We start from the raw sequence: 26,168 nt of genomic DNA, 5'->3' as shown, positions 1-26,168 counted from the left end.
CAGTGCAATGACTCAAGAGTTATGCACTCTGAATTACCAGAATAATGATGTGTAAAATGTGCATTTGTAGGAGGGTTCATCAGTGTAAAACCTTTCAAATTTATCATACTGTTGCTCCCTTTACTATTTGCTGAATGGCCTGAGTATTTTGATGCATTTACAAAGACCTTCCAAAAATACTTTTCAAAAGCTAATTTGTCAATTGTTGTAGCTTTCACAGTACCATTAAATAGTTCTTTCAGTATGTTAAGGATCTGTTTCTAATCCAGGCAGCTTAAGAAATCTACTGTAGAGAGCAGCAAGGTGTTTCATGGCATTGAGTAAATCCATGTGACCAGACTGCCATTCTTGCATGGATGAAAAGACAGGAAAAGCCGTTTTCAATCAATATCCCCAAGTTTTACATACCAGTACAGTAACGTCCATCTGGAGCCAGAACAAACCCTGGTTTGCAGATGCATTTAAAACTCCCATCTTCATTTATGCACATCCCATTCAAGCACATGTTTGTCGTGGCACACTCATCATGGTCTACAAAACATTGCAAAGAAAACTGCTCTTGGTTTCTCACCTTCCAGAAGACGACACAGTGAAAATAAACAATCAGGACCAGCATGGCATGTCCCTTCACTTGAAGATTGGTTTCTAATCATAACTCTGATAAAGTATCTGAAGACTTTTCACTCTATAGACAAAGCAGCAATATTTTTTTCAATATTTCAATATTTGTGATCAATTGCTATGCATATTTCCACAGGATGAGTATGAAAGAACAGGGTGTGTCTTTCTTTCACACATGACAGGATAAAAAGCTTCCATCCCCTGAAAGAATTAAGCTTGTTGCTTATATAGGAGGTGTTTTTCTTGACACAGTGCAGCCAAAATTAAAACCAGGTATATTTCTTTAGCAATGCTGATTAATCGAGCATTTGCTGTGAAGCTTTATGGAAAAATATTATTCCTGGGCCTTCTGAGGAGAAGTGTAGCTTCAAAACACAAAATCACCTCAAATTTTCTTTGAAATCGTATAGTTCTGTACAATAACCATTTGAATGAAGAGCTTTTAAGATCACATTATTTCAAAAAGGGTAATCTTCAATGGTCCTTACCTGTAGCATGAAGTACAATTTCTAGAACCACCAAGCTACTGCCTGCCCCATTCCTTAGAAGAGTCCTTACCCACACAGTTTTTTCCATTTGCAGTCAGCTCAAACCCAGCATTGCAAATGCACTGGAAGCTTCCCTCAGTGTTCACACAGCGGCCGTTTTTACACAGAACACCATTCTGAACACACTCATCGATGTCTGAGGGGAAGGAGAAACAAAACAAAACAAAACAAACAAAATGCTACACAAATGGACAACTGCAGTAAGATAAAAATGCATTTAGAGACAATTATTGCTTTGGAAAATACTGGCATCTTATTTGAATACTACTTAGGAAAAAAATCCAAAGTAAGTTAAGAATTTGTTCTCATTGCATCAGGGAAAAATATTATTTTTACAGACAAATACAACAAATGCTACGTTTTGAGATGCTTACCTACTTCTTCATGAATACCTTTAAAAACCTACTCACATTTTCATCTGCATGCATACATAAAAAAGCACCTGCCATTCCCTTTTTTTTTTTTTTTTTTTTTGGTAATTCCTGTCTGGGGAAATTCCCTGGACAGATATTCCAGCATAATGGACAAATATTAAAAGACAGCAACAGAACATACAAGGTGGCAGCCCAGAACTAGAGCACCAATTAATTTAACACTGGGGTTTACTCAAACTGCACTCCTATTTTTTTTAAAATTCAAACAGAGCCTGATTCAAGGGGTCAGAACATCACAATGCCAGCAGACATGGAGCAGTTTACTCACCAATGCAGGCTTGCTTGGTAGGAGTTCTCTGGAAACCTGTGTGGCACCTGCAGTAATAGGAGCCAGGAGTGTTGACACAGTCCCCGTTGGAGCAGGGGTTGGATGTGCATTCATCAACATCTGCCAGCAGCACAGAGAACCATTAGTGACTTCACAAAATCTACAACTTTTTTCTTTTTTGCCAAGTCTGGAAGCTTCTTAGTGAAAAAGGTGGCAACTGACAGCCAAATGGTAAATAGTAAAGCTTGTTTTCTGTGCAGAATCACTGCTTTGGTAAGAGCACAGGGCTGTTCTTAGTTGAGGTGGGCAGGCATTTTCAAGAAGAGAAACTGCACTATGTCATTTGGAAGCATCTTGAGAGACAACAGGAAAAAAATCTATGTGAGGATTTTGATATCTGACAGTTGCCTAGTGAAAGTGAGCAACACCTAATGCAAAATAGTTTCATTTAACTCAATGACCATTTATGCTTCTTTGCAATAAAACTGATACTAATCAAAATTGGCACTTTAAAATGAGAGCAAATCATAGCATCCAAAAAACTACCCCTATTATATTACAGGTCTATTGTAAAAATGTGAGCATGGGCCACACACCAGCAGGAGGGATTCTTAATGAGACCACAGCCTGTGCACCACATCTCAAATTTTTATGCCCCACTGCATCTTCAACCCCAGTCTTTGCACTGAGTGATGCCAGGTTTAATCTAACCCTTTCTCTAATGTACCTCACTCTCGTTTCCAGAGGCATTTGGGTGCAACCAAACACATTATAACCAATTTAACTGTTAGGTAAATAATCAGAAATAACTCTTGTTTGACACAGGTCTCTGAAAAACTTTAACAGTTCAAGAACCCTTCCCAAATTTGATGCCCAGTGTTTGCCAATGAGTCAGGTGTGCTTTGGCTCACAACAGCTATTTCCAGATCTAAAATAACTTTGGTAGTTCTCTCCATTACATTCCTCTAAACGTTCCAGGAGCTTGCCCACTGTAATCCAGGGAGCAGAGCAGGTGTATCCCACTCATCTGGGAGGGCAGGATTGCTGGCTCAGCCCCTCCTGCAGCTCCTAGAGGATGACCTCAGCAGCTACTCTCTGCCAGAGCTCAATTTACAGCTCACAAACCAATTGGGCCCCTTGCTGACATCCACCTTTCTTTATCATTGGCTTTTGCTAATTTGACTTTTTCCTCCAGCTATGCCTTTCATTGCATTTGCAATGAATTTGTAATTACTCATCTCTTCATTTAGGCAGGTTTTAACACCACAAAGCCAGTGGTGATCTGCAGGAGTTTCTGGCACCTGGCTGAGGGCTGCCATAAGAAGAAGCCCTGAAGCCACTGCAGATTCAGTTCTTAATAGTGACTCCAGAAATACCAGAAAAATCCCAGGACAATTTTCATTATCATTTCCACTCACCCTTTACCAAATCTGGTTTTAGAACACAGTTCATTACATCTTGAGAATAGTGGGGCAGAATGAGAAAATAAACTCATAATAATATTTATGATTACTACTATCAAGTGCTATTCAATGAATAACTTCGCTGTAGAAGACGGCAAAAGGTTCATTTTGTTCTAATTTAATCATAAATAAGACAACACATTTAACAGAAACTACTGTGTTAATGAACACAAAATTTAAACCGAGAGCATCAACACACATAAATAACAAAGAGATCTGTGTTTACACAAGTCACTAATATATTGACCTGGTTTACAGCACTCTTGGTGCCCAGATACAATCTGTGTAAACAGTTAAACGAGTAAAGGAAAAGCAAATGGAAGAATCAAATAATTAGCTCATCCACATTTGCATACCTGCTGATCGCAGCACCACTGCAGTAAAACCACAAGAATGAAACAAGATAAAGAAAAGAGGAATTCAAGATGTTAAATACAGAGGTAACTGCATGTTTATCTGGCAGTCTGTGCCTCTGTAGTAGATCCCTGCTCTGGTTTCTCCACCATGCCTGGCTGCTGGGATGCTCTTTGCCATGAGTGGGGTGATTTCTCATGAGAGGTGATTTTTCCTCATTGCTCAGCTAGTATGGCAGGGGGTCAAGGAGGATTGCACATTACCCACCCAGAACAAAGTCCTCAACTTCAGAACATAAAGCTCTGAATCACATTTTGATGAGAATTTTTTGTCAAGTGTCCGAATTCAAATGACTTTACAGTATATACATCTTGCTTTAGTATAGGGGAGCACAGGGGGAACTTATAAATACAAGATAAAACACTCATCTATTTTGTTTAGTTTTCCTACAGAGAGTGACATTTAGGACCTTCTCTATTACATGCTTCAACTCACTTCCTCTTGCTTCAAAAAACCCCATGCTCATGCTAGAAAGGATCTCTCTGTAGGTTTATAAATTCTACAGCAGGAGTGCAGCTTCTCTATGAAACAGCTGACTTAAGCTGAGAAAATCCTTCCAAAGCCATGTGCACCACATGATTTCCACATGAAATATGCATCTTAACATGCTCTTATTTTTATAAGCTCTCGATAACTGAGGGAAATGGCAAATGTATGTTAATATAAAGGAGTTGTTGGCTTTGAGTTTGCATTAAAAGCATGCATATTCCAGCAGTATAAACAGGAAACATCTGAGACAGAGATATTTAACCCATTTATTCTCTCTCCCAGCATACCCCCTTCAACGTCAAATATTTCTCTTTCAGCACTTGCCTCACAATTTTCTTCACTTTTCAGTTTTTATATGTAACAATTGTCAGAACTCTCTCAGGCAAAGTAGGGAACTTCCAAAATCCCCTTTAAAAGACTTACTGCAATGAGTCTGGAGATAAATTCCAAAATTTTAAATCTATTTTAAATATCTCTATTGACAAAACAATTAAACTACTAAAATTCAACACAGCACAGCTACAGATTTGCTGCCACTTTTAAAGTCACTACAGTTTTATCCAGACTTTTCATAAAGAGAGATGAATAAGGAAGGGTAACAAAATTAAAGCTGTCATTTTGGAGAAAAGGGTTGACTTTTCTCAATCAGATCACTTAGGATACTCATGGTCCTTGGCCCATCAGGCATGTCCTATTATGAGAGCAGCATAATGCAAGTTCAGAGCTCAGAGAACAGTAAGTAACATACAATTTTTTGTCTTGGCAGGATTAGACTTGAAATAGGAATTTTCTTCAACTCTATACAAAAATATGTAACCATTTCTGGATCTTTATTCTTTGGAAGACAGAGAAGTACAGAAATAGTGTTCATTTATGTGCCATTATCTAACCCATGCAGTGAAAACTATTTCCACTGCCCCAAAACTGTTCCTTCAGTAATGAGATAAAATTCAAATTAGATTCAAGCAAACCTTTAATTTAATTTAATATGTATCAGCACACACATGAAATCCTTGCAGTTAGTTCCTATCTATGTTTCCAATAAAACTTTCTGTGTAATTCACAGCAACTACTATTCACAAATCCCAAATTCAGCATGGCACTTAAGATACCCTGGCTGCTTCTTTATAATACAATTAAAAATAACAGTGAAACAAAGCTGTGTTATTTATAGAGTCCACAGAGTTATTTATAATTCACAGAGTTCACTCTCTTATAAAACCTCTTCTGAATTCAAGCAGCTATGAATTCAAACCAGTGAAGAGCTGAAATTAGTAGACTGAGTCATTTCATGAAGAAAAAAAATAGGCAAATTGACACTTAAACTATTTTGAAGCCATTTTGGCAGTCCTTTCCCATGTTTTCATTTCACATTTTTCCATTTGCACATCTCAAATCCCTCTATAAAGATTCAGTAAGCAAAGGTTCAATCCAAAATATAACCAGAATTTTTAATTAGGATCCTATATATTAATTAAGCTGTATCCTGCATAGGGGATTCTTCTCCATACAACCACCCCCCAAGAACTCCAAATCTTGTATTTGCCCTGAAATAACTGATGAGTTTTGACATTGCAAGACTGAAGTCCACAATAATTGAATAAAAGTGCAGAATCCCAAATTCAGTTCTTGTTATATAAAGTTAGCATTCTGTATTTTTGTATGAAAAGCGAATTTAACCAGAAGTTAATTAATAGAAAATGAAAATTAATTTATATCTTTCAAATTGTCATTAATCCTTATGAGAAGGCAAAACAGAAATTCTACCCTTCATCACCTCGATCATAACAATGCCACATCCCAAAAGTGGAGCTATGTGAACATAGCAGAAGAGAACATGAAACAGAACTTACTTTACTGCATGAGACAAAAATGTTTAACAGCCATCAAGTACAGGAATAGAATATTCAGTATTAATATTTGCAATTAAAGGGTTTTTTATCTAAGAAAACAGATAGCTCTCAGAGAGAACTGAAATTATTCTTGTGGAACTAATACCACAGTCTCTGCACTCTCTTTCTGAAGAGCAGTTTCATTAAAAATAACGTGATTTTTTTTTAAAAAAGCCCAGATTTTAAGCACAAAAATATCAGAATAATGGATTTTGAAATGTGCACTCACCAATACAATCCCCATTTTCATCCTGCTTGTATCCCATGTTGCACTCACATCTGTAACTAGAGGGGGTTGGTATGCAACGTCCATTCAGACAAAGGTTGGGATGGTGCTTGCAGTTGTCTATTGTCTGATTGAGTATTGCTAATAGCAAAAAGACAGAATGTGAGACAAATATTCAGATTTTCAAATGGAAGCAAATATGAATATTATACTTGGCTTCAGAAAGGATGTTATCAGGTGCATAAATAGACCCAAAACTTTTTTTTCCCCAAGCACTATCTGCAGACATGACGGTAAATTAGCCATAACAAACAGCTCTCAGAAATAAAAACCACATTAGACAAACATTCTTAAATATTATTTACCATTTCTCTGTATAGCCTGATGAAACTGTCAGTGAACTCATGGATAAACCACAATCTGTATGAAAGTCGAAGCAACTTTTAGTGTACCTGTCTTAAAAAACACTCCTTGCATTTTCTGATCTCCATGGATGTGATCCCAGAGATGTGTTTACACATGTCATAAGCAATGTTTACATCTACAAGACTTCTGCCAGAAAATTATTCACCTTGGGCTCTCTGCCAAGGCAGTGTTTCTGCAGAATAAGTAGGTTTTACAGTTGGAAGAGAAAATACAGAAGACAGTTTATTTTAAACTCTGGTGGTTTTTTGAAAACACCTAGAAATCTGGAGTTTTAGAAGTGCTGACAAAGACATCTGAGCAAGGACAACACACACATTCAGGGAGTCTGTAACTGAAGTTAAGCAAAAAACCTCTGTATCTGCATTTTTATTGATAAAAAAGCTCCTGGACTTCCTAATATATCAGCTCAGGTGCCTTGAATGTGCTTGAATGACAAAGTCATTTTTCAAGGGTTTTTTTGTTTAGTTTTCCTACAGAGAATGACATTTAGGACCTTCTCTATTACAAGCTTCAACTCACTTCCTCTTGCTTCAAAAAACCCCATGCTCACGCTAGAAAGGAGATCTTGCATATCATATCCAGACTAAGCAGAAAAAAACCACAGGAAAAACAGAAGGAATAGTAAAAAAGGAGGGAAACAAGTCACAATGCAAGCACTTACTCAGCCCTGTAATGATTGGGCCACTTCCAGCAGGACTCTGGCCACCTGCTCCTCCTCCTGCTGCACCCACATTTGGGGAGAAGCCGTTGTTTCCCGGGATGGGGATGAATCCTGCTCCCCTTGGTCCGAAGCCGTTGCCATTTCCCCCTGGAAGGAACCCATTCCCTGCGGAGCCACCGCGCCGGGAGCTGCCTCTGGCAGGAACACCTTCCACACACAGCCTGCGGTGTTCCTCTGCCACACAGGAGGGCAGAGAAGCACAAAAATGTCAGTTTTTCCAAGCCAGCCCATAGGGAATTCACAGCTCTTTGTGTGCTGCAAAAACCAGAGCAGCAATTCCTCGTTTCCCTGGGTCACTTGTTCCCTCTGCCACCCCAAAACTCAGGCAGGTCCCATGATTGTGACCTGAGGCAGGGCACTAGAAATAATCAAATGGAAAGCTGTAATCTGTAATTATTTGTTCAACTGTTTGTTGAAACCTTCTTGTTGATGTCCTGACAGCAGCACTGTAACTCTCTGGTCACTCAGACGTTGATAAAGAAAATACCTTTTACTGGGGATGTGGACTATTGCTCTCTGAGCACAGCTGGAAGAATAACTTAAATATTGGTGCATTCTAATTCAAAGTAGCCCATAATGCAATGGAGCAACAGAGCAGCTGTTCCTTTAAATAAGAATTAACTGAGGCCCCTCAGAGTCGTTTCCTCTTTGAGCTTGACCACAAAATCTTCCCCATTTCCCAGAAACTATTTCCAAAGTTAACAAAAGTACATTTATCAGCCAACAAGTGCCAACCATGGACAGCAGGAGCAAGAAAACAAACCATCCAACCACCAAGGCACTCACCAGATCCTCTGGCAGGACACACCTCGGGGACAGAGCCACTGGCCCAGCACTGGCCAGACTCACAGCAGCACTGCCTTCTGGTGAACCTCCCGGGCAGCTCCTGGGCACAGCGACCACTCACAACGCTGGAGAAACATGTGCTTGCTCTCTGATCTGGCAGGTAATGTAAAAACAGAGACTGAAAACAGTGATGTGAGATCTCGCAGTTACCTTTCCTCAGTCACCTGATGTGAGGACTTGAATGTTTTACAAGTTGTATTTAAAAAAAGAAAAGAAGGACGGGAAGAAGGAGGAGGAGAAGGACAAGGACAAGAACAAGGAGAAGAACAAGGACAAGGACAAGGAGAAGAACAAGGACAAGGACAAGGACAAGGACAAGGACAAGGACAAGGACAAGGACAAGGACAAGGACAAGGAGATGAACAAGGAAAAGGACAAGGACAAGGACAAGGACAAGGACAAGGACAAGGACAACAAGAAAAACAAGAAGAAGAAGAAGAAGAAGAAGAAGAACAAGAAGACAAACTGCACCCAATATTTCTGACCCATGTATTCACGCTGGATTTACTGCAGGATCCCATAGGTGCAGTGGGATTATCTTGCCTGAACACACCATGCAATTTTAGTCTAACAGGAAATATTGATGATATGAAAGACACAAAGCATTAAAAATAAAAACTAGATACATATATATAAAAAACTAATTATGGCAAAACCCAAGATACTTCATGTAGCAACAGCAACATCAGTAAATTCATTTAATTAATTTTTGTCTTGATTTAGATGTATCTAACTGAATAAATGCTATTCTGTCTGCTCTGCTCAGTAGACTGAAAGGACAACAGTATTTTTAGTAGTGCCATGTGAAAACTACTCTCCTTCACTTTATTGTCACTCTCCTGAATGTTGACTACAAGTAAAGCTCAATTAATTTGAAAATACATGGTGCTAATTACGGTAGCTGAGCAGATCCTGATATTTTTGCTGAAAGCAAATATTTATCTTAAACCAGAAAGAACAAAATAGTCTGTATTAAAGTTTACAATCTTCACTTTTCTCCTGAGCAAATGAGAAATTACACTTCTAGAGTATATGAGCTATAACATTATAAAGAACAAGAACTTTCAGACACATTTTATTTGCAACATGAGGACCTGCCTTTGCAGACTAAGGCATACGATTTTTCTGCAGCTGGTTTTGGAAGCTGTCTTGAGAAATCAAATTGTAAAACATTCCAAAATCCATAGAAATTTTGATCCTATTGGAAACCATGGGTTTTCAGCATTCCTGAGCCCAGCCACAAAACATCTGAAGTTGGCACTCCTCAGATGAACCTGAATAACAAAAGCTGGCTACACTGTTAAAAAAAACTATTAATTTGAAACCATTTGTAGGTCCTGCGCTGCTATGGGCTTACATCATTTATCTGCAATTCAGAAATCAGAATTCCTATCCCTTCCCCATATCTGAAATAAGAAGAACCACATGAGATCTAGAAAATAAATTATTGTTAGGAACTGTTAAGGTTTTTTTACATGTGGTATCCAGTATTTATAGTTAATTCATCAGGATTTTATATCAGATACTTGACACGTGCACCTCTATGTAAAAAATTACCACATGGGCAAATAAGCATTTTGGATTTTTATAATGTAGGGATAGCAATTAAATAAATTGTCCTGTAAAAGCTGCAACCTATTGAAATCCAACACTTGGTTTGCTTCATTATCTGTTTCTGACAAATTAGTGGCACATCAGCACATGCTACTTAATGGCTTTTGAGTTTATATTTGCTCCTCATGTTGACCTCTAAAGGTCAAATTAACCTGTGTGAGATGGGATTTGAAGGCTAAGGAGGGATAAATGTTTGTTCCTTTAGAACCAGAGTGAGCTTAACCTTCAGGTTCATCAGATGCACATTCAAGAAACAAATTTAATTTACAATTCCTATATTTGCCTGAATGACAGACTGAAACCCTGGGGCAGGAGGGAGGTGCCAGAGGGCTGGAAAACCTACCCGGAGTGCAGGATCCATCCATGGATGTGACAAAACCCCGTGGGCAGATGCAGAAATAACTTCCCACAGTGTTGGAGCAAACGCCACCCTCACAGATCCCTGGCATGATGCTGCATTCATCAATATCTATCCAAAAAGGAAAGGACATGGGATAATCAGCAGAACACTTGCACATGCTGCATTAAAAACAGGGAAAGAGAGCTTTTCTGAAATGAAGCTGTGATTCAGCTAAGACTGAATAGAATGTTGCTGGTGCTTGAATACTGAAATTAGTTTTGTTTGCCACCTGTTGGGAGTTTTCCTTGGGTGCAAAACTTCAAGGCACAGAGTACATGAGAACAGGCTGAGATTTCCTCCCAGTGGCACAGACTGACACCTCTGAGAGGCACAGAACAGCCACAGTGGAATGCCAAAATACACATCCTGCTTTCGGGCCAAAGGAAGGAGGATGGCACAGCAGCCAGCCAGGACAGCTCTGGGCTTCCTGCGACCACACAAATATTGGTCAGGAGATCTGACTGCTTTCTGGCCTCCTGACTCTCCAACTGCAAGGAGGAATGCTGGCAGAGCCCTTCAAATGCAAACAAACTTTTTGATCCACTCCAGTATTTCTGCCAACTGAAAGCAGCAGTCTCACCTGAGCACTGAAGTGATTTTGTGTGTAAATATGTGTAAAGTGAGATGTCACCAGGCTGATAAATGAATTTCTGTGTGCAGTAAGGGCTGCCAGGCTCCAAACCAGAGGTCCAACAGCACAAAGTCCACTGGGGCAGTGAGTAAGGGGAGTTTCAGCTGGCAAGAGAAAGGTAATGAAGGAAGTTGTTCAGCACCTCTGCAAATCTGCAGGATGCAGACCATCCCTCCCAGCTGGAGTTCAACACTGCCTAGGGCTCTCATCCAAGAATGACAGGAAGCTGGGAAGGAAAAAAGTACCTTCCTGAAACCTGGGCAGTGATCAGAGTGGAAGGAAGACTCCACAGTCTTCTGCATGTGGAGAGAAAAACCAATTAGCATGGAGAACCCTCGTGGAAGAATAATTTGTTTAACTTACTGGAGTAGTACCAGGTAATTAGATTTTTTGTTTCACTGCTTGAGCCAAATCTCTGTCTCTCCTTTCCCTTCCCTGGTTCTTGCATGTGCAATTATTTCAAAATCTCTCTATTACCTCTGACTGGAAATTCTGAGACTTCACCTCAGGAAGGGCTATTTTTAGTGTGGCTGATTGAAAAAGTTATTAAATTTCTTCCCCTCTCCCTCCCCCACAAAATACACAAATTAATGGTCTCAGGGAAAATGCTCCAAAGGTAAGTAAGAGGAGATGCTGTGTTCAGGGTGAAGAAGATTGGTGGCATGAATGGTTCCAGTGTTGCACACAAGATGAGACAGCCAGGCTCAACGTGAGAAACAATTTGAGTGTGGGACATAAATTTTGCAGATTTACTAACCGGTGAGCTTCTGCCAAAAAGAGTCAGCCTGGCTACTTGCAATTCAGAATTCGTGGCTTTTACTGCTAGGGAAAGCAGGGTTTTATAAATAACTGAGTTACAATACCAGAAATGGGGCTCTAAACTGCTGAATTCTGGGAAAGGGTTCCTTGAAAAGAGTTTTAGCCTAGAAAATAATATTAGAAAGCAGTAATACCTGGTAGGACCAAGTCTGAATAGCACACTAATGAAATGATACACTGAAGCAGAAAAATCTGAAATAGAACTATTTTTTTTTAATTTTCTTTGCATTTTGGTGCCCCCCCTTTTTTTTTTCAATTTTTTAAGGAGTTAGTGTTTCATACAGCCCTAAAGTTTTGATGTTAAAAGTACATAGTAATATATCTTTTTGGGAAAGCATCAGAGGATTCCTACCTCGTTAGGATACCTTTAATTGGAAAGGGTGTCAAAACTAACTACATTTATTGAAGAAGTATTATACATTTTCTATTTGAGAAGAGTAAGTAGAGCACATTTATTAGATTCCTGGAATACAAGAAGAAAGACTCCACCTCTTTTGTAAAGCAGCAAGCATAACCAAAAGTTTCTTTCTTTTCTCAATTTTTCTATATATAATCCATCTCTGAACAACACAAAGATGGAAGTTCCATTAACTCTGGGAGATAATAACATCCTAAAAATGAAGAGCATTTCATTCCTAAAAAGACAGTGAAAACTCTATTGTAGATCAAAAGAAGTGAAGGGTTTGGGGTTTCTCTTTTGTTTAGGTAAGACACCAGACTAGTTCATTGGATATCTGGAATTTGGTACCATCCCTCTAATGGCCTTTTCCAAATTTTTTCAACTCTGTGCCCATTAGAGCTCACTTGAGTCCTTCCATGACTTCCCCAGTAATGGAAGGAGTTGTTCTGACTATTGTCAAAATTCTGTAAATAAGGAATACAGAAAAACTTCTAAATAAAGTCACAGATGTGGAGCCCTGAGCCTGGGTTAATTTTAAAGTTCATGTTTTCCCAAACAGTCTGAGCTACTGAGTTATGTTTCTACATGAGGGCACACAGACAGTAACACATGCAAATGGTGCTTATGTGCATTGGAAATCCTTTTAATCCTCTTTACTGATAGACAACGCCAATTATTTCTGAATGGTTCATGCCTGTGAACTGTAGTCCAAGGCTCAAAACAAATCCAGTAAACTGAATATATGCCTTTTGACTGATTCTTTTATTTCTATACAGTGTTTGAGACAAAAAACTTCGTTAAAACAATGCAGTTTCTATTAAATAATTTATCTGTAAATAGGTTTTATTTCATGGGACACCATTTTTTTATATCCTTCCCAATGGCCTAATCCACACACAGATTCATATATTTAGATATATACAAAAATAATGATGTAACTTCACTCAAATTACCAGTTCTACTAACTGAAAGTGCAGTTCTTCGAAAGACTGGCTATTCTATATTTTTTATTCTATAAATCTAACCATGAGAGATTATGACCACTTAATTAAGCATACAAATAAAAAAGCCTGAATAAAACTATGGCCTATCTTTCATTCTCTCCTCCATCATCAGAATAATGTAAGCATGGAATTCTCCTGGTGTAATTTTGGCATTACCCCATTGGCTGTGAAGTTTCACAGTGCCTTTTTTTCCCCAGAAAAGATGGCACAAACTGGGAAGGGAGGGTTGTTATTTGCCTAATTCCCTGTAGGGAATTATCTGACTGGGGAAGCTGTGACCAGGGACTAATTACGACTTAACTTCTGCCACAAACACAAGTGGAAGGGGCTTTGAAGGAAAAAAAAACCAAAAACCAGAGCATATGACCTCTTCTGCCAATAAAACAGGAAATGAAGACCTGTTGATCAGTGAACCATGAAATAACAGCAAACACCTCAGACTGCAGATGATGTTTGACTTCCATTATGCAAAGTCCCACAAACACCACAGATTTTTAAGAAAATCTCTGTTAAAAATACACTCACATTTTCCTGTGGATACTATCAAGGAGAACTGCTTAAAAATGCTTTCAAGAATTAAAGTTTTAAATAGGTTAAAGTAGAATGCAAAGAATTCTACTGTTTTAGAATTTTAGAATTCTACTTAGAATGCAAAGAATTCTAAGTACTGTTTTCAGAAGAAAGGGAAACTTGTCTTTGAATAAGTTCTTTTGGCATCAAAGAACCAGTAAGAGAATGTAAAAACAAAAAAAAGGTGCACTTCCAACAAGCAAGGATGGATTATAGGCATGGACAGATAGACAAGAGCTTCCTCTGAGAAACAGCCACAAAAACGTTAGTTTGTGAGTAGTTTCTGAGAAAAAATCAAGGAGTAGACCAATAAGGGATACCTTGTAGTTGGGGTCTACTTGAGCCGTCTCCAGGAAGGTCTAGAAGAACTGATTTGTGTAAAAAGACAATGCAAGGAACTTTCTTTCTCTCTCTCTCTGCCCCTCTCTCTTTCCTTCTTCCCTTCCCTTCCTTCCATCTCTCTCCCTCTCTTCTCTTTCAGCCTGCCCTTTATTTCAAATTCAACTCTCATGAGCTGACACCAGAAGGTCAGAGACAAACATTCCAATTTCCATGCCAAGAGTATGATTTGCTAACACAACTTTTTAATAAGTTCTCATGGACCTTATGACTATGGCTGTTCCTTTTCAACCATGAGCATCTACACTCATGTTCCCTGTTCCCTTCAAGTACTGAGTAGAAATTAAAATTAGTCAACACAAAACAACAAACCACAGAAAAACAGTAGAAGGTGGAGGGCAGGACCAGAGAAAAATATCTTTGGCTTTTTTTTTTTTTTCCACTTAGGTATTACCTGCAACACCAGAAGCAACATTTTCACTTATAAAACATGATTTTTAAACTGACTGTGCTGCTTAACTTTTCTGTGAATGTTGTATTGTAGGAAAAACTCTGAGGGGACTTCCAAAATTGGCTACAAACCATGTATTTGTTTGCAACTGAATACTGAGTATAATGTAGTTTGGGACCATAATTAAATTGCCAGCTAATCACAAGCCAAAGCCTTGAAGAACAGAGTCCTCTTATCAGCACAATTTGAATGTGAAAGCACTCACTGGCTGGGATGAAGCCTGAGAGTTCTGATTTCTTTCAAAGGCATGAAAAAGGGACTGAAATCACTGAAGTCTTCAGCAAACCCTCAAAAACTCAGCAATTTTCTATCACATTATTTTAAACTATAAGGAATTGGTTCTCTTAGTTGCATCACCATGTTTACAAAACAAACATGATCTATGTTTATTAAACTACACTTACTAAACATGGTCTATTTAATTTTTTATCTAAAAGAGAAGGGAATTTCCTTGGTAGTTTTCACTTATCCAGGCTCATCAAAACTGCCACTCTGTAGTGAGCGGGCCAAAAATACCTAGCTGAACTAGAATATATTTTAGAAAACAAAGAAAATCCTTTTAACTCAGCAGCACTTTTATGTTGCTCCCACATCAAGGCTTTACCAATCTTTCTAAATTTTCAAAGAGAATAAACACTGTCTTTGCCTACAAGAGTCAGACAGGAAAAAAGCATCTAATGCAAGATATGAACAGCCAAGAAACATGAGATGCTGCCAAGTAGAAAAAGCACAGTTCAGTGATGTTATGCCTGTCCAGATCAGACACTACAACGATTCAACTACTTAATAATGCTCATTACCAAAGTGCTCTAATGCTCTGCATAACCACTTTTTAGGTTTGTCCTCCTACAACATCACTTACCATCACATTTTTGAGTTGCCTCATTCTGTTTGTGGCCAACAGGACACTTGCACTCATATGAACCCACCGAATTAATGCAGTTTCCCCCTTGGCAGACTCCAGGGATAGCCTGGCACTCATCAACATCTGCAAACACACAAAAAACCAATAAATACCCAAATCTAATTACTTTCCAAAAGGTACATAAGTAACTTTCAGTAACTTCCTGTTGGGTTTCATGAAAGTCCACTTCAAATTGTGTTGGTTTTTGTTTTGCTCCCAGCTGTGATCCGGTTACACATAAACCACCCTGTGTTTCTGTAGGTTTTTATATAAAACTGTCCAGGAGGAGACATCTCTCCTGGTTGGCCTCCTTAGAACCTGTGCACCATGAAGTTATCATGCAGGAGTTTCAGGAATCGTCTGGAGCTGTTCCAGCTGTGTGGTGCTCCCAGTTAACATTTCTCAAGAATACAGAGCTCTTTTTTCAGGAGGGTGTTACCTCAAAGGCCATACAAGGCACTGAAATGCCACCTGAGCTGCTGGCTTGCAGCACTCCTTCAGTTTTTATTCCTCCTGGTGCTTGTGCTATACCTGTGATATTTGCCTTGTCTGTTGTTCACCTGCTTTTCCACTTAAGCAAGGATAATTTCTCATAGTCAAGGAAGAAGGCTAGCAGGTTTTTTAGTTTTTTTTTTTTATTGCTGGACTTGGGTTTAAGTACATTTGCTGAGAAGTTTGCATTTAGCTCCTGAATCCATGCTGATTTAGCCTGCACACTACCATGTCCAAAATACAACAGTTAGATTTTAAATGGATTAAGGACTTTATCAAAGGCATAGACTTTCTTCATTTTTCATTTATAAATAACCAGTGCTTGCTGCTGCTTGTTTACTTGGATATCAAACATTTCATCTCTGCAGTATTTTAAGGAGTGGGGGGTTGGACTGTTTGATCTCCAGAGATTCTTTCCAACCCTGAGTATTCTGTAATTCTGTGAATCTTGACATGGTTTAGCAACATCTAGAGGGAAGATGGTTCCACCATTTATTGATCCACAGCCCACCCAGTAGTTTCCTCCTGGATAAAACATGTGGTGTTTGTCTCCTGACCCTGCAGCCTCGAAATGCACTTATCACACACAGTATGCCTGTGCCTTTAGTCACTTATTAACACTTAAATTAAGTTTCCTGTGTCAGTAGATCAGTCGTTAAAAAACCACTGTGTGTCTGACACAGTTTCATAAGTCAATGATGTCAAGGAATAGTGAATTAATGGCAGCAGCAGGCAAAGAACACCTCCCAGAAACAGGAAAAGTATCAATGGAGCCCAAAGCTGAACTAAATTTTAAGCCCTAGTGGTTCAATTAATTTCTTTCAGTTCTTTTAAAAAGGCAAATAGATGTTTGCTGAATCTTTGCTGAAGCCTGAAAACTCAATCCCAATGATGCAATGCAGTGCCTGTCCAGTGAAGAAAACACAAATGGTACCTCTATGAAAGGTGAAATCTCTGAATCATAGGCACTCTCTTGCTTTTCTCTGATATTGTATGCTAACTACTCTACATCATATTTAAATGTAAAGAAAGCAAGTATATTCAGCTTTAATCTCAGCTTAAAAACATATACACACTACAAGACTGATGGGCTTTTTTTGTCAGTATCACCTTTTGCTGAAAACCTGTTTGTTTTAATATGTTATTGGTGTTTTGGGACTGAGTAAAATAAAAAAGAGCAAAAGTATTTTATTAAAAGGGCCTATTTTATCAATTGCTTCGTAATGCCATTTTAGGATATGAAAACCTTTTTTTTTTTTTAAAAAAAAAGAGAAAATTGAAATGAAGCTGCCCCCCCATATATTTGACAGGCTAAACCACACAGGAGTTTTAGCATTATGAATTATCCACTTACTCACACTTTTCAACCTCAGCCACATTAACACAAGGAGCTTTTTACCATAAACAGCAAATTTGATTAATAACTCCTTAGATATAGTTTTGTATACAAAAATTCAGTATGTTACAGATTAAGTAGAATGTTTCCATGTGTTCATAGTCTAATATTTAGTAAGTGGAAACAGATTTTGTGCTTTTGCAGAGCTTTTTCTGCGAAGTGCCTGTGGGATTTGCACAGCTAACTTTAAACATTCACCTTCCCTGATCTTTGGGCTCTTTCTCAAAAAAAATCTGAGAAACTAAGAAGCTCAGGAAAAATAAATCCACTAGGGTGTTGGACACAAATTTTGGAGAGTTTTTTATTTACTATGTTAGTAACAACAAATTATCCAAATCAAAATTCTCTCTTTAATTCTGCCTGGAATATGTATGGGGAGTTTCTTTGTAATTGATTTGGCTTGTGGGAACTAAAAGGTGAATTGGTCATGACTATAATGGAAAACTCTTGGTTGTTTGTCTGCACCCTAGAAAACAGAAATACTACACACAACAGGAATAATACCAAGCTGGTTTTTCCCTATTTTAATAATTATTTTCATGACAGCAGCATGTGATCCTAGATGACACTGTTAATATAGTCAGTAAGTCAGAAATATTAACTCCAAACAGTAGGTTACAAAATAAAGTCATCACTCTTATTGTGAACTTCAACCTTCATCTGTCTCCTCCCTCTTGTCCAGTTCACATCAGAGACTTTAATATTTAGACAGTGTATTCCTATGGTAGAACAGATTTTTCTGGATATTATCTCCTGTAATAGCTAAATGCACATAACAATGCCAGCAACAGCAGAAAGAAGAATCTTCCTATTTTCAAAATCCACTCAGCCATGACCACTTTGCTCTCCTTAGAGCAAAAAACTGTCTGCAGGCAAAGGGTGTAGGTGGGAAACAGGAAAGCCTAGGAATGCAGGGAGGAACTGAGAAAATGTTTAACACAGGATTTCTGCCATTATGCAGCTCCCAAGGCCATGTAGCAGTGGTAATAAAGTTCATCCAGGCAGAACACTGAAGTTCCTCCTGCCCGAATTCTTGGAATGAGGGATGTGTGAACAGCGACAATTCCTGTTTAAGAAATGGCTGAATAGAAACTTCTGGGGGAAAAAAGGTGAAGCACAACCAAACAATTTGAATTTGGAGCAGTTTTGCTTCTCTTAGAATTTTTTTAAAACCTGTTCATGGTAATAATGAAGTAACAGTACTACTACAACGTTCTATACAAGAACATCACCCAGAAAACATAATTAACCCTCAAAAGGTGCTAAAGACCCATTCAAGATTGCATCATGCTAATCCTGTGAAGAGCAGGAGTAACTTCCTGATCAGGAGGTACCTCTTGTCAAACTCAGATATCTAATATATACCAAATTATGACCCATTTTCCAACAGTAAGGTTTGCAAGTTCCACTGATTTTGAGTTGTTCACAGCAGCTCTCAAACAAGGCTATATACTGATGTAAGCATTCTGCTCAAAAATTCCAAGTACTTAAAGAATGGAATGAACCTGGTCTGATTGATACATGACAAGGCTAGTTTTACTGAATACCAAAGGGTTTTGTGTTCCTTTAATCAAAGTCTCAGTAAATCTAATGTCCTCAACAGAAAGAAAAGCACTGAAAAGCAGGACAGAGCCCTCAGTTTGCTTCTAAAACTCTCAGAGAAAGCATGTAGTTTCATCTGACCTTTCTATTGGAGATGGCAGAGCACCAGAACAGGCTGCCCAGAGAGGTCTGGAGACATTTCAACACTACATGGACACATTTCTGTGTCACCTGAGGCAACACCTCTGGGTGACTCCTGCCTTGGCAGGGGGTTGGACTGGATGATGTCCAGAGTTCCCTTCCAAATCCAGCCACTCTGAGATCCTGTGATCTCATTTCAACAGAGTCCACGCTGTAATGTGGAGTTTGGAAAGGCAGAAAGCACCACATCCAGTCCCTTCCTGCACCGAGGTGGCCTGATAATTCAAAACAGAGCAGACACCATCCTACCAACCTGCTCACACCACAGAGCTGAGATCAAGAGGAGATAACTGCACTCAGAAAGCAAAAGGAAATTACTCAACTGCTGTAAGTAAAGGCAAAGAAATTCTGTGTCTCCTTTTCCCGGGAGAAAGGCCAAGCATTTTTCATCTGTGCCTTGCCATCACCTTGTGACATTGCATGGCAAACCCAGCTGACATAAATACAATCCGAGCTTCCTATTCAGCAATTTTATGTAGCAAAAATCATGGCTGCTTAATCTTCCTTTGTTTATCCATCACACAAAGTAGACTACTGTATTGTTTCCATGCTCCCCAGTGGAATTTAGCAATGTGGCTAAAGGGGTAACTTAAAACTATTTTCCACAGGGAATATACAGCCAGAAAAAGAAAACACAATTATTGTGGGCATGGGTGCTAAAGAGCACCACTGATCCCTCACATAATTCATATGAAGCCCCCAGAGCTATAACAGGATCAGTCTGGCAGAGCAGTTTCAAGGACCCTTTGTATCTGGCCAAGTCACACAATGGAGCTTGACTTGGAGATTGCAACATGCACCCCTTCTGCAGTGCTCTGTTTCTGTTCATGACACTGTTATGAAAAGAGTGTCTAAAACACATTAATCACTTCAAGATGAACAGCAAAATATAAACTGCTACATGCAGGCTGAGTCCCATCTCCAACATATAAGGAAAACAGACATCAAATACTTCTCCTTAGTATTGATTAATAATCACATTTCCCAGGCACTTAAGTTTTGCTCTCTACGTACACCAGAAAAAATCTGGAGGCAGCAAAGCACACCCAGATTTCATCCCAAGGCAGAGACCACCCACAGGGAAAGCACTGACATAATTTTGAGGGCCCTGCAAGGTTTTCCAGGTGTTTTTCCCAGCAGAGGCTCACCTTGGCAGGCTCCGGTGCGGATGTTGGGGATGAAGCCGCGGCGGCAGGGCTGGGGCTGGGCAGGACACATCTCACAGGGGTGGCCCCAGGCTCTCCCCATGGTGGCACAGCACAGGGACTTGGTGCACACAATCCCTGTCAGCTGGCCCTGGCACATCTGCTTGTTCACCTGCGTGAAGCATGGGCCTGTTCTGTAATCTAGTGGGGAGAAAAAAAAAAAATTAAAATTTCCTGTGTTTTTCAAGACACTCTACTAGTAACTATACAAGGAATTGTTTTTTAATACACTAGATACCTGTATTAAGGATACTCTATGGAAATTTAAGCTATGTTACTGCTTACAGGAGTTGCATGACACCCTCCACTGAAGGTAATCATTTTCACGAAGGTATCTTCACCTTTCAATTTATTTCTTTCTGACAGATGCAAGTAAATGAAAGGCAGCTGGACATAAAGCTCTTGAGCATTGACAATGTATCCAGTAAAACCCATGGTAAGCAAAAGAGTAAACGAGTAAATAGAAGAGCAGATCAGATTTAGCAAACCAGGGCTGGAGACTCATTTTCTTGTTCCTAAGCTGCTTCATGGGGATTCATGGGAGGGAGTACAGACCACAGCAGCTGCACATTTTTCCACTCCACATTGATCAAGATCCAGTCCAGAGAGAGTCACAGAATCATCATTCCTGCTGGAATGCCTGCTGCAAAATCCTAAAACCTACAGAGGACTAATTGGCAAACCAATGCTTATTTTCAGAGGAATATCATGAGACAATACAACCTACCCAAGCTATATGCAGCATGCTGAACAAAGCACAAAAACTATAAGAAAATACACTTCTGGTGGAATTCCTTTGAATAGTTATCTCATTAAGGTTCAACCTGTCTAAAGAGAATTTTTTTAATGTTGTGAGTCAATGCAAACTGGGTTCAACAATTAACTGAAATTCTCCAGGAATAAATAAGAAACAGGTTGTTGCTCTAAACCACATTTCACATCCTAATGGATACTCTTAAGAGTGAGGGGATAAAAAGAAGAAAATGCTCTCACTCAGACTCAGTCACATGAAAGAAAAGCAGCAGTGGGGTTGTGGCTGCTCCAACTGCTATTCCATTCTCTTTTTTTCCCTATCAAAAGCAGATTCCAGTACTAATTTGTGGGTCACACACTTCCTTCCAGACACTTTCAGTAGGGTGCAGTTGGTCTCACCAACAAGCTGCAAGTGGGACAAACTTTGCCTTCTATGACCTGATACTTTCACCCTGAAAAAATAAGGGCTTTGACATTTTTGGACAGGGAGAGAATGGTCTTCCCAGTGAGATGTTATACTCAGCTTTCTGGGCTCCTAAAATAAAAGCTCAAACAGAAATAAATGTTCTGCTCCCTGTGTTTGGTAAGGATGGCTCAGGTATCAGCCTAGGAAAGACTTTCACAGTTCTTTATACACATTGGTAGTCAATTTCAGCTGGGTTCATGTTAAATAAAGTTAAACAAGTACACAAGTGTCCACAACAGAAATAGTGACAATTAAAGGAGATTAAAAAACCTAAAATACTCAGTCAGGCCTGTGAATATTAGTATGTCTGGACTTTCAATATGAAATAGTCTTCAAAGTTTTACTTTGAGTTTACCCTGTGGCCATGAAGCCACAAAAATAGCGCTCTGAGTAAAATAAACACATTATTAAAAGAAAATCCTGTCCTTACTGCATACACTCACATGGAGTTCAGTTCTCCATGGGGGAATGCCCTCTATAGTGAAATCAAATAATGACTTACAAAACACCTTCAAATTTCCAAAATTTGCATTCAGGAGTGACAGTCTGGACATCCCAATTCACTTTGCAACTCCTATCCAGAAAATAAGTAGTTCTGCTGCACAGTATTGTATTTTTATAGTAGAAATTCTATGAGGTACACTTTTTTATAGACTCAATCTTTGGATATCACAAAGCAATCACAGCAGGAGTAGAAATTCAAATTATGTATTTCTCTGATTGATGGTTGGTGACCCACAGGACTCTTCTGGCTAAAGATATTCCATGTCTAGAGCTTGGAATTCAATCAGAGAAAATTAAACTCGGAGCTCAAACTAGAGTATTACTACTATAAATTCAAATATTATCCATAAAAAGTGTACCCATTTTAAGAATCTTTATTTATTCAGTTTATCCAACAGAAAGCCAAAGGTAAAGAGACTGATTAGAGGCTGCTCTTCCCTACTAAGAGCAAAATAGAAGATTTTACAATAGAAAGTGAAGGCAAGCATGTTCAGGTTAATGCCAAAGTTCAGTTGTTTACACAAAGATCTGCAGTCACAAAGTAAATTTGTGTGTGAGGGAAGCAAACACAGTAAAAGTGGATGCTATTTTGAGGAAATATTCAAATGAAGCTGCTGATTTGTTCCAGGAATTGTTTCACGCAGTCAGCCAGACTATATTATTATAATGGTTGATCAGACCTTAAAAACTCCTTTTTATGAAACAACCATCTTTTCCATATGGGTTTGCTTGTCTAATTCTTAGGTGTTTCTTCATTTGTTCCTTTGCCAGCACTGCTAATGGAATAATTTTGCCAGAAAGAACATATGTTGAACATAAGTTATAAATCATTTGTTACTCTAGAAATGGTAACTGTTTTGGTGAAAGAAAGTGATCTTCAGCACACATGTGCTACACAGCTTTTTTTTTAACTTCAGAAAATTATATTCAGTATCCACCATGAGTTGAAGAATGACAATCTTTATCAGCAATTCAAATTGATATAATTAAATTTAATAAACAGTACTTTTTCCCTGGCATCAGGAAAAAGAAATCAAACAATGGACTTCTAAATTTAACTATGCTGCATTATTTCTATTCGGTCATAAAAGTGTATCTTTTGTATTGTTAAATGGGACTATTCAGCTATGAGGATTCTTGGGATATTTTTCACTAATTCCTTTTTAAAATTCTAATTCTACCTGTAATTTAAGAAAAAAAAAAAAAAGAAAAGGCTAGTTGACAGGAGCCTGAGACAAGGATTAACAACATTAAGAATTCTAGTCTTGGGTTTGGTCCAGTATCCATCTATTTAAGTTTTCTTCCTGTACCTCTGGCCAAACAAATGATTCAGATGAAGGTGTAAAAACTTGTTGTAAATAGATATGGAATAGTCTGTCTGCCACATGTCCTCTGTGTCTAACACCCACTAGCTAAAAATCTGAAACATAATGTTTAACTTCCCAAATACCACCTGCCATCATTCCGGACAAAACAGTAAAATATTTTAATTAAAATTATAAAGCATGTATAAGGATCCAGTTTCTATCTGAGCTTCGTCACAACTCCAGCCCATAAAAAATTCACCTCTCCTCAGGTAACATAAAAGGGAAAAAGTAAAGTGAAAAAAAAGTAAATAAGTAACTACACACGTTGGAATGTCCATTGCAAACTATCTGCAAGAATATTAACATTTGAGTTTCCTTTCGTGGGAAGGCACAGACTGAAAATTTAAATTAAGGCTCCCAAAACCTGCACCCAGCCTGTAGAAGGGGAAAGCACATTGTCACAAATACTCTGTTTTACCTCTCTGAGCACCACCAAGATCAGCAGGAAAGCACTGTGAAGTATCTTCATTTTTATTAAAACAAAACCCCTTTGTTTTTACTAAAACAGAACTCTAACTAAACAAGGAAGCAATGCATCTGGAAACAAATATTTTTAGCTGGAAGCTACTTGGAGTATTGAATTACTAAATTTTTTACTGAAAATTACTAAAAATAAAATACTGGAAATATTAAGCATGTTGATCAATATGAATCACATCAGGAGGGAGTAAAGGAGGGTGTCTGTCAATTAAAGAATTGTCAATTAAAGAACAAGACCTAACACTTCATAAATGTGCTTCACTTCCTTACAAAGCAAACGTGCCTTTCACAGGAATTTTTACAAATCCTTGCTCCACATCCTAAGGAAGATTTAGGAAATACTAAGGAATGGATGAGAAAATAAGTAATTTCAGCTTTTGTCACCTCACTTGCAGGCTCAAGTAGAGCAAATAGTTCAATATTATCAATGATACCTCAAAAATCTATTTTATACAACAACCTTATTAAATGAACAACCTAATACATGAGACTTGAATACTGAAAAGCAGTAAATGCTATCAGCTTTACCAGGAATTTCACTCTCTTCTGAAAGAAAAACTATCACAGTGGGTGAAAGTCCAAGAGACTGGACTGTGTCAGGGAACCTTCAGAGTGAAGACATTAAATCTATCCTGGCAAAGACCTGAGTTTAATTCGCCTTGCTAGAAGATACTCCAACAGGAAACAGGATGGAGAAACTACTGTCTTTATTACAACTCTGACAGGTGGCAAATTTTCCTGTAATTTTTGCTAACACTCAATCTGAAACTGGTTTTGGCTGCTTGTTGCAGAAACTGCCTGTTGATTACTGATGAGGTTTTGCAATAAAACTCTCTGAATTTTCCCCTTTGCAATGTGAAATCTTCGCATTTTAAAATAAAATTTTTAAAAAATTAAAATTTAATTTTTAAAAAATTTAAAAAAAAAAAAAAGTGTAGTCGAGCTCCATCATCCTGCAAGGGGAAATTCCATGGTATTCCATAGATTCCTGCCATGGGATCAGCAGGACTGGAAGAGCAAGGTTCTCCCACTGATTCTGCATAAATGACAGCATTGCCCAGACCTGGTTCTTCCAAAGAAAGGGAGATCAGGACTTTCCTTGACGAGCTTTTCATCTGAGTATGAAAGGGTTGGCAATACTCATAACTGTCCTTGGGTTCAGAGCACAAACCTGAAACTCATACATATATAAATATTATTCTTCTTACTCAACTCCAACATCTGCAGATCGTAAGTCACAGTAATGCAAAAAGCTATTTAAACATTTTAAATGTGCATATGTTTATTAAAAGTTACCTAAAATTTATGTTCTTTTAACGTTTTGATCAACTTTATATGGAAACTTGGGGGGCTTTTTGCAGCAATGCTTAGCTGCCAATACAGAGTACACAATAAGAGAAATTTCAAAGGTAATAAAACGGTAGATGAATTGTACTTGATATAAATAATTTTTTTCATAGGTGACATCCAAAAAGTTATGGTAAAAAGACTGCTGGCTGGAAATTAAGAACGAGTCTCCTGGAAAATGAAAGAGAGTTGGCAGTGCCATTAATTTCTCTTGGAAAAAATAATCTGTGGGCACTACTGCTATTTAGACAGAGAAATTCTTGTAAACCTGAATAGTAAAATCAAAGCTTCCTTTCCCTGACTTTTTCTTATTAAGAAACTTGTGTGTACAGTCCTTATATTAAGTATTTAATGCAATTAAGTTTATCATTAATGTAAACAATGAACATAACAGTCTTTTAAACATTTTAAATTGTTGGCAACTTGAAGTTGAGACACATCTCCAATAGGTTCTTACTACCTGAAGTGGTCACTTCTATAAAGTTTATTTTGATTTGTAATAGAGAAGAACAGCTTACTGGAAAATGGTTTTGAACATTGATGTTAAATACACCATGAAGGCCTGGATGTTTTCGTACAGCTGACAGATTTCATTTTCAGGTTGAAATTTTATTACTGTTCTCCTGGTCCCACATGACCTTTTCTGACCAATTCAAGTGATGCAGAACCTCCCATCACACAAACTCCTGTGACTGATTGGGTAACTTAACAATACACACTTGACAGCTAAAAAGGAAGTGGAGAGCAGCTCTGAATGAAAGAAGGAAAAGCCCCATGTATAATGCAGGAATCTGTGTGGGCTTAGCAGCTTTTAGCAAAATTCCAGTTTCCACCAGTATTTCTGCCATGTCCATTCCAAGCACATTCTCCTTTTC

At 38.4% G+C, this 26,168-nt stretch overlaps 1 protein-coding gene across 1 annotated transcript in view; it reads right to left on the bottom strand.

The window, feature by feature from the left end:
- Window positions 1-26,168, bottom strand: part of FBN2 (fibrillin 2) — a 112,431-nt gene that overhangs the window by 69,460 nt on the left and 16,803 nt on the right. Inside the window, exons 6-14 of the mRNA XM_085042171.1 lie at window positions 20,320-20,517; window positions 15,499-15,624; window positions 10,306-10,431; window positions 8,289-8,441; window positions 7,443-7,676; window positions 6,359-6,496; window positions 1,872-1,991; window positions 1,180-1,305; window positions 409-531 (exon numbers count right to left, since the gene is read on the bottom strand). Coding sequence (XP_084898297.1) covers window positions 409-531; window positions 1,180-1,305; window positions 1,872-1,991; window positions 6,359-6,496; window positions 7,443-7,676; window positions 8,289-8,441; window positions 10,306-10,431; window positions 15,499-15,624; window positions 20,320-20,517 — 1,344 coding nt within the window. The remainder of the gene's footprint in view (window positions 1-408; window positions 532-1,179; window positions 1,306-1,871; window positions 1,992-6,358; window positions 6,497-7,442; window positions 7,677-8,288; window positions 8,442-10,305; window positions 10,432-15,498; window positions 15,625-20,319; window positions 20,518-26,168) is intronic.

Source organism: Lichenostomus cassidix, chromosome Z, assembly GCF_008360975.1.
Source record: "Lichenostomus cassidix isolate B80296 chromosome Z, HeHo_3.0, whole genome shotgun sequence".
In the NCBI taxonomy this organism is placed as follows: domain Eukaryota; kingdom Metazoa; phylum Chordata; class Aves; order Passeriformes; family Meliphagidae; genus Lichenostomus; species Lichenostomus cassidix.
Note: the sequence above shows the minus strand (reverse complement) of the source record. Positions and strands in the feature narration are given on the sequence as shown.